The following is an 18,365-nucleotide window of genomic DNA, read 5'->3' as shown; positions in this document are numbered from 1 at the left end:
AGGGGAAGGGCAGAGGCAGAGGGAGAAGAGGGAGCCCAATGCCAGGTTCAATTCCAGGACCGGACCGTGGGATCGGGACCTGAGCCAAAGGCAGATGCTTAACCAACTGAGCCACCCAGGTGTCTCTAATTTGTGTTTAAATATAGTTTTAATTAATATTTATTGCTAGATATTATTCTACCTTCTAACTTAGAGCACATTTTAAGAGGAATTTCTCTATTGATAGGTGTGAGGATTGTGCACAATTTTTTCTCATGATGCAGTTATAAACAATTCTGCAATAAACATTGTTATACATCACCCTTGGTATACACGTGTATACCAGATATACGCCTAGGAGGGGGACTGCCATGTTGTAAATACACGCACATTTCAGTTTTACTAGACACTATCAAGTTATTTCACTAGAGAGGTATAAGAATTCTTGTTTCCCAGCAATTCTTGTTTGGCAACACGTGATATTGCCACTTTTTAACCTTTGCCAAATGACCGAGAGTCTTTTCATATGTTTATTGGTCATTTCGATTTTCCCTTTTGTGATCTGCTTGTTCATACTTTTTAAGTTTTATGGGATGATTTGCCAATTTCTTTCTTTATATGTCTTCTTTGCTGCAAAACTTACACCTCCCAAGTCGAGATGGTTCTCTTTAATCACTGCTCCAAGCCCCAACACAAAGCCCCGCATACAAAAGAACTCCATAAGCGATTACTATATAAATCAGCTCTCAGGCATAAGACTGATTCCTGAGTGCCAAATACTCAAGCCTTAATTTACACTTCACATCGACAGCACTTTTTGAAGTTAGCTGAGTGCTATCGTGTCCATCGAGAGTTAGAATCTGGCCAACGATCCTCAGTAAATATGCACTGGTTATTGGATCCAGGAGAAATGGAAATGACTGGAAGTCATGTGGTTTGTCTAGAGTCACAGTAGGAGTGAGGGTCGTCGCCAAGGACAGAGCTCATCAGGTCATGCAACGGAGATTTGACCTTCCTTTTCAAGCCTCACAAAGCTCTATGGGAAGAAGAGAAAAATGCGAGCCCAGGACTCACCTGGTAGCAATTTTCCAGCGTGTTTTCCCACTTGAGTCTGGTAGCACAGCCAGCCAGGTTTTTTTGGTAGTAATTTTCATCTTCTTTTGCCAACTTCTCCGTCGATTTTTTCAGTTTACTGAGGAGCTAAAGGAAAACGTCAGTGTCACATATTCCCTAACACATTTATCAAAGCCCTTGGTAATCCCAGATAAAGGATTATGTACAACCCATCGATACGCTTCTCATCTCCCAGCTGAAGTCAGCCACAGTAACTACAGATGACAAAATCAAAGAGCTTTCTCAGAGAAAAAGCATATCAGAGCTGAAAGGAAACCTAAGGGTCAGTACGAATCCTTCAATTGTTCACAGGAAGAAATTGAGGTCCGTAAGTGTGACGTGATGTGCTCCTGTGCTTCCAATCAAGGAGGAGGCCAAATGACAGGTGAGGGGAAGCAAGCACAGAGTAGCAAGCTCCAGCTCAAGACTCGACTCTACAAATGACTCCTGTGCTCTCATTTGGTAAATCGCCCGTGCGCCCACATTCCTTCCGAGGACGGGTAGGGATCGTGCAAGCACGTAAGTTTAGAACCGGCTCGCTGGTGAAAAGCCTGACGCACAGGCCAACGTTCACTACAAGTTGCGGCCTGCCTGGCAGGTGCTTTCGCTCATCTTGCTCCCCGGTGATCTGTTTCTTCACGAAGAGCCCCCTCGTGCCAGCCACCAAAAGTGGCCATTCTGATTGTGAAACCTTCTGGAAAATCAAAGTGATAACAAAACTCTCTGCATCAGGGTAGCTGAAATTGATTCTCGAAATGCTCAAATAATTTCACATCTTTGAGAACAACGGAAGTTGTATTACATGAATGACTCTCAAACTTGAATATGTTTAGGAAGGACCTGGGTGCTTATAAGAGTGCAGATTTTCAAGGTCCCACAGGTAGCAATACTGATCCAGCAGTTCTATAATGGGACGGGGAAATCTGAATTTCACTACCCCTTTTGGTGATTCTGATGCAAACGGTCCTCAAAGCACAGTTCAAGGAGCACCAAAGATCCCTCTGACTTAAGCAGTTTAGGAGTTTCAAGGATAGAGACAAAGGCTTTCAAGAATGACCTTCTTTATGCTTAAGGACATTTTGACTAACGTTTTAGTAATGAAGAACATGCATCCAAAATGGTGAATATTAACACCACTCCCTTTATTCTTCCAACTGATATGCTGGCCATTCAGCTGTCCCGGCTCTGATGTATGACTTACACAGGACACATTTGGTTTTGTATATCAAGTGCAATGAACCACATTTATCTGTGGAAACATGAGCTTATGAATTTTAACCTGATAACAATACAGTGAAAAAGCTGAAAGTGTGCCGTGGCTATACTTTGCTAAATCATCATCCTTAGATTCTCGTTGAGAATGCTCGTACCCCCAGCAACGAGAATGGAGTCACTTTTGAGATGACTGCTCACATTCATCAGCCTACGCTATAGAGCTCTATTGACTAGAAGTTTCTGTTCAGCAAATTTACAACAAATAACCCCAAACAGATATAAAAGAATGGTAGACTTTTATATTCTTATTTAAGGAAATTCTCAGAAAAGTTTATAAAATTTGTCAAATATTGAACGCTTTATCTTTTCTTTCTCTTGGAACAAACATCTCATTCATTTATTCATCAAACATCTATTGAGTGCCTCCAAGTGCCATGTATTAGGCTCTGGGACTAGAAGAGTAAACTAGATAGTCTCCCCTTCTAGTCAGAGACCCACAGGGCCATCACTATCTCATGTGATAGATCCCAGAATGATACAAGTTTTAGGTATCACCGGGGTGCCAAGAGGGGCACCTAAACTAATCTTGGAATTAAATGGCATGTAAGCTGAGCGTTGGCATAGAATGGGTACTCACAGAAACGACTGTGTGTGAATAAAGCTAAAATGGGAGTCAGAAGTGGTGAGGTAAGATGGCATAACGTGATACTGACAAAATTTTTGCAGAGGCTGGAGCACACAGTTTGAGAGAGGACAGCAATAACACTGAAAAGTTAGGCAAGGGTCAGGTCAGGAAGAGTCTTTAGGGCCACATAAAGGAGTTCGGACTTGATTTGAGGTCGCCAGGAAGCTTCTAACGGCCTTTAAAAGAAGAATGATATGCTCATACTGGAGTTTCAGAAAAGTCAGGTGGGCTTGTAGATGAGGAAGAGATAGAAGGAGGCAACGCTGAAAGCCAGGACAGCAGTCTGCCAGAGAGCTGCAAGCAATGGTGATGGTGGTCTGGGAGAGAGCAGTGGGACATGGTGGGGAGGAAGCATAAGTACCAAAATTCAAGAAGTATTTGGTTTAGGAGGTAGAACCATGGGGATACATTACCTGATGATATTCAAAGATATAGAAAACACAGGAATAAAAGAATATTTTTGGTAGAGGGAAGTGATGGTTCCAATCTTAGATATTGAGTTTGAGGTGCTAGGAGGCAGTTCAGAGACTGGTTGGGCTGGAGACATAAATTGGGGTATTATCAGCCTGGATACAGTAGTGGAAGCCTTGAGAATATATTTATTAAGTACTGGTTATTTATTGAGTAGCTGATTTTGAGAATACTATGTTGGACACTGGAAATACAGCGCTGAATAAAACCGAATGAGTCCCAGGAGAGAAATCATCAGGAAAAGAGATATATAAAGGTCACGCAGAAAAAAGTCCATAAAAGAATTTAAGAAAAAATTGCCCTGAAAAAAAAACCAAAAGAGTAAGGTGTCACTGAAGTTAAAAGAAGAGAACTTTCTAGAAGGAGGACGTCAGCAATGCTTAATGCTTCCAAGAAGTTAAGTAAGATAAGAACTAGAAAGTACACATTGACTTTAGCAACAAGGATGACATGTTTTCCAAGCAAGAACACTCTTCGTAGAATGGTGGGGAAAGCTTGATTGGTGTGGATCAAGGAGTGAACAGGAGGTGAGGAAATGGAGACAGAGCACAGATAACCCTTTCAATAAATCTTATCGTAAAAAGAAGGAGAGATGATAAAATCTGGGGAGGAGTAGGAATAGGACCATGGAGAGGTGTCTCCCTGTCTCTTCCTACCCTCCTAAGATGGGGTGAGGAGGGCCATGTTGACTGATGAGAAGGGGTATGTCCAAGATACAGGCAAAAGGGAAATAATCACGAGAAACATCTCTGAGAGGCAGGATGGGCTGGAAATCCACACACACGATGAGGAATTGGCCTGTCCCCTTGCACATGACTTCAGTAGGCAGGTGGCTGAGCCGACTTCTATTTACTCTGTGAGGAAGGAGGCAAGATAGTCTGCTGAGAGTGGGTGGTGAGGATGGAGGTGTGAGAAGAATGGAGATTAGGTCAGCTTGTGCTGAGCACAAGGACTGCTGAGCAGGAAAGCAGGAAGAACTGCTGAGCAGTCAGGGTGGAGATGACGGGCACTTCTCTGCCACATGCGGACAATGAATGCTGCCTTAGGTGTTTAGCCTTAGGACTAAAAAAAAAAGAAAGAAAAAGCAAGCAAGGAAGCAAGCAAAAGCTTCCAGATAAAGTGATGAAGATGATAGGGGTCTTGATACGAGGACAGCCAAGGTCCCATGGTTACGAGACAAGTCGGAGGAGGGCAGACAACACCATGGGCTTCGACCTCCAGGGAAGCTGCTAATGAGGGACGGAAGAGGAAAGCCACCATTTAGCTGCCTGGCACTTTTCTCTTTGTTATTGCTCGCCGGGGATAAAGAATAGCTTGTAATGAGGGCTCCCAATGCCGGTGCCATGCCCGGTGCTCGGCGCTGTCGCACGCCGTGCTTCCGCCTCCTCGGAAGCCGCTTCGTTATTCAGTGCTTGTTACGACCATGTCACACTGGGAGACTGACACGTGAACAAGTAAGAACGTTGTCAGATCTTGCTAGCAATGAATTTAAGTTATTCAACTAATAGTTTCTTCAGATGAAATGACAGCCTTATTTACAATGACGATTTTCTTTTTCTTTAAGAATGTTTGGGGTGGCGGTGGTTCAGTCTGCATTTCCTTAGGGGGACTTCATCTTGGGGGGAAGAGACTACTTCAGAGGTTTCCAGTTTGAAGCACACGACACACGAGGTGTGCGAGATTGTCTATCATATCTCCAACGTCATTCGTGTTCCTTTTGGCCTAGACACGGTTAGCAAGCTTAATCTTATTTGACATATGAGTCGACGCTGGTGCCCAGCGTGGACAGTTAGGTGTTCTGGAGGGAGAGTGGGGATTTTACAACCTAAGCAGCTGACACGGGCCCTCACAAACGTCTTCACTTGCAGTATCCTGGGACATGTGGCCATCCGCGTGTGTCTGGGGTGTGGGGATTTACAGATTTGTCATCTAGCTTTAATCAGGTTATACACACAAAACGAGCAAATGTCTTGAAAAGATTTCTGCTGAGATGTAGATTGCCATTAGCACTGCCAATGTAAGCACAAGAAAGCCACAGGAAAATGTCAGAGCTGATGCCTTCTCCTGCTCCTCGTTATAAGCACATCATCACCCATAGGAAAAGGCAAAAACTGGGATGATCTGGTGAAATCTGAAAAGAGGTTAACCAAAAAGTTTAAAACTATCAAGAGGACTATTAAAAATATGAATTTACATTTACTACGGTTAAGGCTGAACCTTGCCCAGGTGTATATTTTGCCTGGAAATGTCACTCAGTGATCACAGGAAGGCATCATGATTAGCTAATCATTTAAAATATTATTTCATCTCTATCTCATCCCTCAAGCACTTTTTTATGTTTTCTAATGTTCATAACATATTCGTATAACATATAAAGTGCTACATGTGGTACACAATGTTGGTAAAGTACATGAAATAATTCGTTATATACATACATATATTTTTTACTTACTTGCACTGAGAGATATTTAATAGGGTCCCTATGGAAAAATGTGGACACTCTTGGTCTAATTCATCATCTGTCAATAATACCTTTTAAAAATATATGTGGACCAGGAATGATTTAGAATCCCTCTCATTCTCTGCCACGTGCCAGCTCTGCAGAGACCTCACACAGAGCAGGGAGTCAGCCAATTCTCTTGTGTTCATAGCTCAGAGTAGGAAACCCATGCTTCCCGACACCACATGCACGCAGCCAGCCATGACAGGTTACCTTCTGCTTCTCCTTCTTAGTCACAGTGTGCTTGGAGCTTTCTACAAGTTGGGAAAGTGCCTCATGCTTCTTGGTACTAACCATTAATTTCTTCTTGGCCTAGAGTCAAAAACACAAAAAAAGCAAAAAGGGATCAGAAATAGATATCAAGATAAAACTCTTCTGTTCTGAAACAAGTCATGTTTATGTGCTCACTTAAATGATTGTGTAATTTTAGTTCTTCATTTCTGCCCTCACCTCAATATCTGTCTAGAATATTACAGTGGCTACCATTGTGCCCTGAAACCACTGTATATTTTTTCATTATATCGAGTACACTCAAGAGGGTCATACATTTCTCCAAATCACAAAGGCCTGCAAGCCTCCAAAACAATGTTCTAGCCAGCATCATGAAGGGAATGGCTTTATCACAAAAACATCACAGCAGACATGGAGGACCACCTGCCTCACTCTTTTAAATCAACCTGGGCCATAACAGAGTCATTTTAAGATGCTTTCTTAAAACTTACAGCAAAGGGGCTATTTTGTACCTGACGCAAAGTCTTCAGAGGTGGGCATCTGCCTGGCCTCCTGGAACATGGCCTGCATTGGTGGGGGGGGGGGGCAGGGGTTTGGGAAGGAAGAAGCACATTCAAAGTCCTCCTACTCTGTTGATGCCTCAAACCTCAAAGTGGGTTATGACCCAGGTGATCATTTCCTATTCTACACAGTTCCAACTTGGCAGAAGATGATGTTCTCAAGGTCACAAGGACTTCAAAACCAGGTAATGAAGGGAAAAGTTCAGTTCCCTCTCTCTCTAGGAATCAGAGGCAAAGGCTTCTGAATGTCTCTCAACCTAAGAAGCCTCTGCAAAGGGGAATTCAAGGAATAGGAAACGCACTGACGCTCTTTCTCTGCCTCCAGTCAGTCCCAGGCCTGCGGAGAAATGAGAGCATGAGGGAAGAGCTTTGGGTCCTTTAAGGCTTCCATTTCTGTCTCCCAAATAGACCGCACTTCACTACTGACACGCTGAAAACTTTCCATTGTAACTGGGAAGAAAATCATTAGAGCTCAAGGATTTTATGTTCTCTAATTTCTCTGTCACTCTTCATAAAAAAATAAAATCATTTTATTTAGAAAAATTACTTGGTGGAAACTGGGAAAGAATAAAAGACACTTTTTTTTGTTCTTGAAAGCAATTATAGCTGCTGAGCATGGTTTCTCTCTTTTGGTCCGTTATGTTGAATTTCCTGTGAAAGACGAATACTTAGAGAATGGATTTTAAAAAAATCTGTTTGGGGCGCCTGGGTGGCTCACTCGGTCAAGCATCTGACTCTTGATCTCAGCTCAGGTCCTGATCTCAGAGTTGTGAGTTCAAACCCCATGTTGGGTTCCACACTGGGTGTGGAACCAACTTTTAAATAAATAAATAAACAAACAAACAAATTCTATTTAAGAAAGTTCATAAAATCAAAAGCAAAACTAAAACCTAATGACTGGACACTGATTATGGGACTTTTAAACGTTTATTATAAAAGTGATTCTCACGAGGATTCTTTTATCAGTGCTACTATTGCCGGTATAGAAATTCATTTATCTCAAACATTTCTTATTAATGCTTTTGGTCTTATGGAATCCTTGACTTCAGCAGGAGCTCCAAAGGCAACAGTGAGGACTGAGTCGGGGTCGCCTATTTTTGAGGGATCTCTCTGGTTGTTTGTGACTAGCACCTGTCTACTGGGGAAAGTTCTTTGGGTACTGATGCTCTGGAGATGAAAAGGGAGTTCAACTTTTGGAGCACAAGTTCTCTCAAAGGGGGATCACTGGGCTTTCTTCACAGATTCCCTCTCCACTGGTTTCTAGTTCTTTCAACTTGAATTCCTCCTAAACTGGATTGTTCTAGAATTATCTTCTCTACATATATATGGGTTCCATCTGTTATGCTCTCTGCGTAAGAACCTATAATGATATGCTCCAAATTCTCAAACCAGATCATAATTCCTCTCCCTAGAATTCATTTACTGTTTCCTGCACATATGTTATCTAGCCAACTACATTTTAAATTACTTGAAAATAGGAACCATGTCCTAATAGTGTGGAGTACAGGAAGTGGACGATACATATTTGTGGAATCAGTATATGTATTGCCCTTTTGTATGGCTCCTCACCCCTCACGGTACTCCTCTCACTAGTAAGACAGAGATCACGAACGCCCTTCCACAAATGATATGCCCCAAACTCGGAGAGTACTTGTCACTTGCCCTAAGTTACAGATTATACAGAAAGGCAGTCAGGGCAGTGGAATGGGTCAGAGCAATGACTCTGGAACCCGATGACTTATAACAATTCTCGATTCAAAACACTTAACCAGCTTTAGGCAAATGATTTACCTCTCTGTGTCTCAGTTTCCCCACCCATCTGTCAACTGGGACATACCACATTGGTTTGGGTTTTTTGTTTTTTGTTTTCTTGGTGGGGAGAGGTTGTTGCAATGATTGAATATATAAATATATAGCATTTGGCACACAACAAATACTATGTCTGTTAGCTATAAATAATAGCCGTATTTCAAGCCCTCCTCTTCTATCGGTTTAGTTGAAAGATATATCTCTACAATAATTCAGGTGAGGAAAGAGTTTTCTCTTCAGTTAGCACTTAGAAATACTAACGCTAAAACAGGATCACATTCGTGCAAAAGCAAAAATGTTCAGTCCTAAAAACGGAGTTGACATGAATGACATTCATACGTATACTTGCCTTGAGCTGTTGACTCCAATTGCCAATGACAAGATTTGCTGCCTTTTCAACTTCATTGTCAAGCTACAAACAGAAAAAAAGAGAAACGATTTTCTTCCTTCCTTTCTTTTCTTTTCTTTTTTTTTTTTTGCTGTCTTTCTGTTGAGTCATGCTGGCATATGAATTCTGGCACAATCACTATCACAATCCATAGGAATTTCAAAATCCTACAGTGGACATATATCCTGAAAAAAGGAGCCAAACTATCTTTTCCCCACGTCAAAACCTCTTGACAGAATTTAGCTTGAATGCCTTTGGTAATATAATTATTTCTGTGTCAACTATGTAACTATACAAAAACTTTTGAAAACAACATCAGTGTGTGCGATCTGCATGGAGGGGGTGTTGCAGAGTTTGGCGTCCCTTTTGGTCCCAGCACTTCCGCATCGTTCCACGTGGCCCCAACTTTAGCCTCCTGACAATACCGAACAGTCCCGGCAGTGTAGGGGTGCAGCGGGAAGGGCAATGCTGAAATAAAGGCTATGAAACTGGACCAGCAGTTTGAGGGATCATGCCGCTAATTATCCAAAGCTCTATGATAATGATCGTGTCACTGGGCCTGATTTATGGTGGGTAAGTACTAGGGAAATGCTAGTGATGATCATATTATTATGGGGCATGAAAAGTATTTTGTAATTAATGAAATATAGACTGGCGTTTGGTTTTTATTAAGTTGGTTTGCAAAGGTGGAAGATTATGTTGCTTAGTAATAATTACTATGTAAATTTCCCCCATCACCCCAGCCCTCAATAGAACATCCATCGTGGTAAAAACACACATATGTCCACACAAACATCATTTCCATTTCCTGACTCAGTTTAATTAATTTGAATAAAAAATTTTTGTATCATTTCTCTTCCATTGGGATTTTTATGGATCCCTCATCTTCCTAACTTATTACGTTTAGCACCTCCTTTATCTGGCTGTGGTCACTTGAAACCACCCCAAGCCACCACCCCTTCCCTGCACAAGGGCCACTGGTGACTGCTTCTGAACTTCTAAACTACACCTCGCCTTGAACCAATTGTGACCATGACCTCACCCCTATCAGAGTTGAGCAGTATTTATTAAACACCCCTTTATGTCGCCTGAAAATAGATTTTAAACACTACGACACACAAAGAAAAAGAAAAAGAAGCGCAGATGAAATTGTTCTGGAAGGAAAGGGACACAAGAAGACCAGAGAATATGCGAGACAAAAGGACCAGGTGCTCCCAAAAGAATTGTTTAGTTTTGTTTTTTACCTTTTTCCAATTTTAAGAGTATTTGGGGACTATACCTATTATTGTCTTTACCTAATCCCAAACTGTTAAGCACAAAAAACATGTCTTTTTAAAAATTATGTCTATAATACTTCTGTTTACACAAGAGTATCTATTCATTGAAAAACAATGGAAATGCAAAAAGTACCAAAAGATGAGATAAAAATAACCTCGAATTCCACTATCTAGAAGTAATTCTTACTAACATTCTCAGGAGGCTCCTTCAGATTTTTTTCTATTCATATATACATATATTTACTTTACAAAATTGAGATCATTTTTATTTAACAGTATATAGTGAAAACATTTCCATGTCATTAAATTCTTCTGTAATAAGATTTTAACGGTTGCATAATATTCCATTGCTTGAATTCATCATAATTTATTTTTGGATGACGAAGAGGTTTCGAGTTTTTCGCTACTATAAACAATGCTTTAGCAAACACCTCTACACATACATCTTGAGCTCTTGTCTCTTTTTATGACAAGTTCCTGAAAGCTAGTATCACTTTCATCACCTTTCCCTCCTTGGGTCCAAGACAGAAATCTTGCTTTAAGATAGATTTGACTCACTGATTTTTTCTTCTTTTCATGTACGCTCAGGACTTGATGCGCTGGTTTTATTGCTTCCAACTCAATTGCTTTGCCAAGTTTTCTGGAAATAGAACATAAAAGACACACAAGCATAGTATTAGGATTTATAGCTATTTTCCAAATTATTTTCTGGGGAAATAAAATGGTGTGTTCCAGCCTGTCTATTCAGGACAAGCTTGAAGCAGAGTATTCGTAGCACGCCCACTTTAACTATTTCTGCCTCCCCCTGGGGTTAGGGTAAGCCCTGGGGGTGCGGGGTGCGGGCATGGGGGGTGGGGGAGAACCACTCACTGGTGAAGGTCCGCCGCAGATTTCATGCCCTCTGAGACCCAGGCCCAGGCACTGACGAGACAGCTGGAGGCAAAACAGGAGGGCACAAGAGTGGGTGTCATTCTCCCAGTAAAGTCTGAGCAATGCAGCCTCCTGTCTGAGTCACCACATATGGCAATCGCCCTCATTTCCCTAATCTTATTTCAATGTGTCCACGGGAGTCAATTCTGCCAGTTTATTGATCTGCCCTGTAGTCATTACATATACAGCCTTTTTTCATTTCAATTTTCATTTTCCATTTCGTGTCTGTAGGAAATCAGGGAAATAAAGTAGCCAAGGGTGAGCAAGCGTTTAGAACAGGCGGAAGATCGTGTGCTAGGTACGGGGAAAGGGGTCTAAAGACCATCTTTCCAGGCTCCTCATTTCACCAGTGAGTAAGCTGCGTTAGGCTCAGAAACGTTAAGTGGCGGAGGACCCAAGAGCCCTGGGACGTCCCGTGTGCGGCTCTTGGGTTTGGGGTCCAGCTACTGTTCCCTGCTGGCTCATAGGACAACAGTGCAGATATTTTGTAGTCTTGTGAGCAGTATCTCCATTTTTAAATAATTTTTATTTTTAATTTAATTAATTAATTAATTCGAGAGAGAGAGATAGCAAGAGAGAGCACACGTGCGGGAGAGAGAGAGAAGCAGGCTCCGCACTAAGCAGGGAGACTGACATGGGGCTTGATCCCAGGACCCAGGGATCATGACCTGAGCCAAAGGCTGATGCTTAACCGACTGTGCCACCCAGGCGTCCCAGCAGTGTCTCCATTTAACAAAAGGAGAGCACTGCCCTCTCCCTAACGGCACAGGGTAGGGGGTAAGAAATGTGATGCTATTTTCTCCCACAGAAGGGGACAGAAACCCATATCACCGGCCTTCAGAAGCCAAAGGATAAGCTCAATTGCATCAGTAAACCTCAGGGACAGAGGCCTGTGTAGACTTTGCTGGGGGCCGGGACAGATCTGTGTCCCTGCTGAAATCAGGATGGGGCCGAGGCTGGGCACGTGACTTAGGTTGCACCCTGCAGTCAGAGAATTGAGAGCTGGACCAGAGGATGCCAGATTTTCTGCATATCCAAAGCCAGGCTCAAAACCAGAGACAAGAGACTACTTAGTATAGCCTTTCAGTTATAGGAAATCGCAAAAAGCGCAAAAAGAATCTGTATCCCTTGGGAGTAGATCAGTGGTCGCGTAGGTGGGGAAAGGATTGCAAACAGGCATGAAGACTCTTTTGACGTGATGACGATGTCTATGTTTTGATTTTGGTGGTGGCTCCACTGTATATACACCTATCAGAATCGACCAAACCGAACACTTAAGAAGGGTGCTTGTTGTTGCATGTAGCTTAAACTTCAATAGAGTTTATGTTTACAAAAGGAACCCTGCACCTTTGGGGAAGAGAATCTGACATTTGCTCCTCAGAGGAGCTGAGCAGCAGAGCAGAAAGCCTAGAACGTCTGCCTTGGAGGGGTCTGTGTCCCTGTTTCCTGTGTGACCTTGGAAAGATCACTTGATTTCTCTGACCTTCATGTAATTGGTCTTTTAAAATAGAAATAATTCAGGTGACCTACACAACACAGATTTTGGGTATAGATAAAAGTCCAATGTTTATTATTAAATATTATTGTATTAATCCTGGTGAAGCAGACATTCCGGACTTGCCAACCCATGCTGGATGCTAGGATCGCAGCACAGTAAGACCCGCACCCCTGCATCCCTACACCTCCCATTCTTTAGGAGGTCATTAGAATCAAAGTCATAATGAACTCCGTGCCAGGTAGTGAACGCACTTCTTGTATTATCTCATTTAATCCTCACAGCAATTATATGAGATAGGTTCTATTTCCATTTTAAATACACACTGAGAGATATAATAAATTGCCCTAATTCACCCACCTGATAAGCGGTAGAGGTAGAATCTAAATCTGGGCGGTGCCAATAAAGTCTATACTCAACCATTGTGCCATGCCGGCTGCCTCGCAGCCTACTAAAATGCTACCCTAAGAATCAAGCTCCAAGCCCAACAATCTCAAAGCCATTATTTGCTGTTACAGAGGATCCCTAAGGAGTAAGAATGGGAGCTCCAGAAGGACTCTTCTTTCTTTCCCTCTCTCTTTCACCATCAAAAGAGGTCTTGGCAATGGCACTGCCAGTTCGGGGTGACATCTGCAAGCTTTGGTCAAGAACCTTTGGACCATTTTTAAAATATCTTTTAGAATATCCAGTATCTTTCTTCTCTACCCCCCCCAAATCAACTTGACTCTGAAATGTATTAAGAAAAATGTGAACCACCAGTTTTTTAGGACCCAACATGCTAATCTCCACGCACATGATCTCATATAATATACACCCCCCACACAGACCTGCACACACATGTACCATGCAACACATATCGGCACTCCATCTAACATATGGAGGAAATCAAGGCACAGAGAGGCCAGGTTACTTGTCGGAGGTCATGGAGTTGAGATAAAGCGGGATTCCAAGCGGGTCTCCGGGACCTTCCAACTTAACAGCACTGCTTCCGAAGTAACATAACATCACTGAGGCTTATGATTATGGGCTTAGGAGTCATAAGGACACTGGATTAGCCCAGTTCTGCCACTTACTATCTGTGTCATTGGGACAAGTTTCTTAAAACTCTCCAAGCCTCAACACTGGTCTGTAATAGGGACAATAATAAGACTTGCCAAGGGTTATTGCGAGGATTAAAAGAGAGTATCTGGAAAAGCACTTAACACCGTGCCTGGCACACAGTAAGTGCCCAAGAACTGTAAGCCAGTCTTAACACTGCGCACCTGCCACAGTTAGAAGAGGAAGCTGGAATAGAACATACATCACACTTCATAACTTTTAAGAATTACTTTGCCTTACCTATTTCACATACTTACTTTTTTTTTGTGGTCTGTAATGCTTTGCTTAACTTGACTGCCAGTTTCTGAAGTCCTTTGGCATAGTTAATCTCCAAGTTTGCCCTGTTAGCAAAGGGAGAGTTGGTAGATAGGGTGTTCTGGCTAGACACACACACACACACACGTGAAGGAGGGCTCAGGCTGATAATGCAATGTCTACACAGGAAGAGATGATCTGTTTACTCTGAGGACCCTCTTGTCTTCAGGTGAAATCCTTAAGGATCTCCAAGAAGATTCTACAAAGGGAGAGTTTTTAATTTAAACTTCTTGTATACCAGTGTTATGGGTTGAATTGTATGCTCTTCCCAGCCCACAAAGATATTAAAACCCTAACCCCTAGAGCCTGTGCATGTGGACTCTGCAGAAGATCAAGCTAAGATGAGGTCATCAGGCTGGGCCCAGATCCAATATGGCCGTGTCCTTACAAAGAGAGGAAATTTGGACATAGACACACACACACACACACACACACACAATGCCATGTGGAAACGAAGACAAGAGACTGGGAAGATGTACCTACAAGCCAAGGAGTCCCAAAGACTGGCAGCAAACCACCAGAGGCAAGACAATGGCATGGAACAGACTCGGAAGGAACCGACCTGGCCGACATCTGATCTCAGACGTCCAGCCTCCAGAACTATGACACAACACACTGCTGTTATTTAAGACACCCACCAGTGTGGTACCTTGTGATGGCAGCCCCCGCAAACCAATTCATGGAGTAAGGAATCGAGGACTTGCCTAGTTACTCTGGGACGTTAGCGCCATCAGATTAGCTCTAGATTATAACAGCTGGCAGTCAAGTGACAAATTATGATGAAGTTAGCCAAGAAGTAGCTTTCTTTGTTTTGTTTTATTTTGTTTTGTTTTGTTTCTCAATGCCCTTGATCAAGTCTTTATTTAAACTTAACTGTCCAAGGGGACACCTGGGTGGTTCAGTCCGTTAAGCGTCTGCCTTCGGCTCAGGCCATGATCCCAGGGTCCTGGGATCAAGCCCTGCATCAGGCTCCCTGCTCTGAGGGGAGTCTGCTTCTCCTTCTCCCTTTGCCCCTCTCCCCCGCTCGTGCTCCCTCTCTCTCTCTCAAGTAAATAAATAAAATCTTAAAAAAAAAAAAACTAGCTGTCCAAATGACTCAACATTTATAGAAAAAACACACGTAGGATTAGGCAGCGAGCTTCTTGTCTTCATGGCGGGTTGCTTTTCTGTGGGGTTCTCAGGGCTGCTTTCTTGGTCGCCACAGCCTTTTTCCCACCAGAGGCTTCTTCTGCTCCTTAACGCCAACAGCCTTCTTTTCTTTCTTCACTGCCTCAGGCTGCTTGCCAGGAACCCCTTTCTCATCTGCCGGGGCTTCTAGCGCTGCTGCCGTCTTACCCTCTGGAGTCCGTGACACCGGCCTGGTGGACAGCGGTGTTCGGGCACATGGTCTTTGCATTCGGGTATAGCTTCAGCAGGGTTCTCAGGTTCTTCCGTGGATTCTTCTTCAGGACTCCGTGATGAATCTTCTTGAGTGGTGCTTGGAGGGCTCTTTGGATCGCTGGGCTTTTCAAGGTTCTGCTAAGGTGTGTATCAAGCATCTTGTGCAGGGGAAGGTTAGAGTTACTCTTGCGGGAGGCAGCCTTACGCCAAGTGCCATACAGATCATCTAACTTGAGGAAAGCACGTTCAGTCCCACTGTGGAAGCATCCCACTTGCCCACCAGGAGTAAGTTCCAAAATGTTCAGTTCGCTTTCATTAAGTAGAGTAATTCCAGGGATGTTTCTGAAGGCCTTGGTGACACTGTTGTGCTCGTTATATATGATGTGGGGTCCCCCACGTTGGATATGATGATGGTTTCTCATTTTGCCGTTTCCAGCCCTCATTTGATGAGATAGGTGGATTTTTTTGATATCACTCCAGGCCTTAAGTTTCTGAAGAAGCAAAAGTCCTCCTTGGTCTTTTTGTAGCCTTCGACTTTATTTTCAGCCACCAAAGGGAGTTTAGGAACTTCCTGAATACGGCGACTTTGAGACACGAGCAGCTCTGGTAAGACGGAGGCACCCATGCAGGGCAGGTGGCATATTGCTTCTGGGATGTTTACTCTGCGGTGCCCACAGTGCCAGGTTTTGGATGGTGCAAACATGAGGACCCTGTGACACGTATTTCCAAAAACACCATGGCTGCAATGGTGAGTCCCACTGCCTCAAACTCTGGGCATCCAAGCCAGAGCCCTGCCGGTATCCCAAGACTCAGCCCTTGTTTGATGACCTGCTAATTCACTAGCAGTGTGGGGTGCAAGGTGGTGCGAACAAAGTTCATAGTATCTGGTGGAATGGGAGCCTTGACCACAGTAGGCAAAGTGACATTTTTGCCAGATGACTCCCCCTTTCCAGAACACACCAATGCAAGTAACTGAGCACACATCATGGCAGGGAGGGGAGAACGAGAGGAGATGTGCTCCTCTCAACCCAGCGGCTCCTACACGAAAAGCAAGAAGTAGCTTCCTAATGGAAAAGTGCAGAAGTGGACAAAACCACATTTAGAAAATGAATTTCTATTACTTTGTATGCAGGACAAGACTCAGTAGGGAATCTGGGCATGCCTCCAAAAGCAAACTCCTTGGTTCTCTTGAATAGATTGAATCACTGTTATCTTAAACCGATTTTACTGTGTCCTACTTAGAGGCCCATCTATAGATAAAATAAAGACACAGTCTTACTCATCTCCTCACTTTCACTGAAGATAATACAAATGTTGGAAATTAAGTTTGATTTGTATTGTTTTCCTTCTTCATTTGGGCCAGAACGGGTTTGTTGATTTTGTTGTTGTTGTTGCATAGATTTTAGCCTTTGAATTCTATTTTTATTATAACTTATCTTTAGAATTATTTATGACTTCACTTCATTGGAAAAACAATCCCAGAACTCCCTAGTAACTAACTTAATACCTGCATTTTTTCAGCACAATGAAATTAGACTCAGTGTTACAGACCGAACAGAGAAAGATAGCTCTGTTTTATAAAATGGAATCCAGAGATCATGGGCTACTGACCTATTGCTAAATTTCTATTCCGCTTTCCCTGTTAGTACAGCTGTGCTCTAAGTTATTTTTACCACTTTCTGAAGGAAAGAAGGCCACTGTAGAATGCACATTAAGGCCTACCTGCAGAAAACAACATTTGGAATCAGAACTTGCCCAAGAATAAGGAATGGCAATGGCAAATATTTTAAAATAATGAAACTGATCAATAAGTATCACATTGCATTTATAAATATATTTCTGCATTCCAGGAATATGTTCCAGTTGATGGAGAGAGAGACTGCTGGTCAGCAGAAGCTGGGAGTGACCATCACCTTGATGAACCCAGATGCTCTGGAAGCCCAGACCTCTACCTCTGGAGTGGCTTTAGGCACTGCTCAAAGGGAGTAATAAGACTTACCTCAAGAAAAGGTTTTATGATGATTTGAACGTGCAAATGACCCAGGCCTAGGAGGGGCTGAACAATGAGTTCAATTGCTGGACTGACCTGCATAATCTGACACCTGGCTCCCTCTCTGATCCCCCTCCCCCCACCAGTCATCCCCTTGCTCCTGCTTAGTGGCCAAATGCCATCCTGCCTCAGGGCCTTTGCACTTGCTGTGGCTGGGTAGTTTTTCTGCTACATAACCACATAGCATCTCCTTCAAGTAAACTCCAACAGGTTTTACACAAACAGCACTACCTCAGAAGCTCCCCTGTCACTATCCCCCTACAGCTGTCTTTATGTCCTAGAATTTACCACTACCTTACATTACCTATTTTCAGTGTATTTCTATGAACACCCTTAGAATGTAAGCTCCACGAGGGCCAGGGTGAGCTGTGTTCACTGCCATATCTCTAGATCTAAAGAGTGCCAGGCACATAATAGGCACTCAGTGTGTATGTCTTGAATGAATAAATCAGTGAGTGGACTTCCCATCAGATCTTGGTTAGAATTTTTCACTGGTCTCTGCTATATTTGTTCTTGCTTCCCACCCTTGAAAACCTTACACTATTTAGACACATTCCTGCCCTGACGCATTGCTCAGCCCTCACGTGAGAGTACACCGCTTTCTAGCCCTTCCAGTAGCTAGACACCAACCCTGTCCTAGCCCATCGCTAAGCAGAGGGCTTTCCCAGCATTCCATGCCAGCTCTGAGGAAGCAGCACAGACAGCATGAAGTCTGACGGTGTGTACCGCTCAGCTCCGTGCTAGGCACCAAACACGTGCTTCATAAATAGCAAGTTTTCTAATCTGATTATTATGTACCCCAAAGGATCCCTAAACATCCAGAACACCCCAAATACACAGAGACGGCAGGTGTGGGGGAAAGAATTCAC

The 18,365-nt window shown here is 43.1% G+C and overlaps 1 protein-coding gene and 1 pseudogene across 14 annotated transcripts in view; both read right to left on the bottom strand.

The window, feature by feature from the left end:
* The window catches only part of NOSTRIN (nitric oxide synthase trafficking), a 55,068-nt gene that overhangs the window by 17,999 nt on the left and 18,704 nt on the right, over nt 1–18,365 (bottom strand). For all 14 annotated transcript variants that reach the window (XM_048214249.2, XM_048214248.2, XM_026492614.4 and 11 more), the window contains 6 exons: nt 14,009–14,092; nt 11,099–11,161; nt 10,787–10,868; nt 8,913–8,975; nt 6,177–6,275; nt 1,054–1,179 (listed from right to left, as the gene is read on the bottom strand). In XM_048214249.2, coding sequence (XP_048070206.1) covers nt 1,054–1,179; nt 6,177–6,275; nt 8,913–8,975; nt 10,787–10,868; nt 11,099–11,161; nt 14,009–14,092 — 517 coding nt within the window. The remainder of the gene's footprint in view (nt 1–1,053; nt 1,180–6,176; nt 6,276–8,912; nt 8,976–10,786; nt 10,869–11,098; nt 11,162–14,008; nt 14,093–18,365) is intronic.
* Nucleotides 15,158–18,359, bottom strand: LOC113250811 (60S ribosomal protein L4-like; annotated as a pseudogene).

The sequence above is a fragment of the Ursus arctos genome, unplaced genomic scaffold (genome assembly GCF_023065955.2).
Source record: "Ursus arctos isolate Adak ecotype North America unplaced genomic scaffold, UrsArc2.0 scaffold_1, whole genome shotgun sequence".
NCBI lineage: Eukaryota > Metazoa > Chordata > Mammalia > Carnivora > Ursidae > Ursus > Ursus arctos.
Note: the sequence above shows the minus strand (reverse complement) of the source record. Positions and strands in the feature narration are given on the sequence as shown.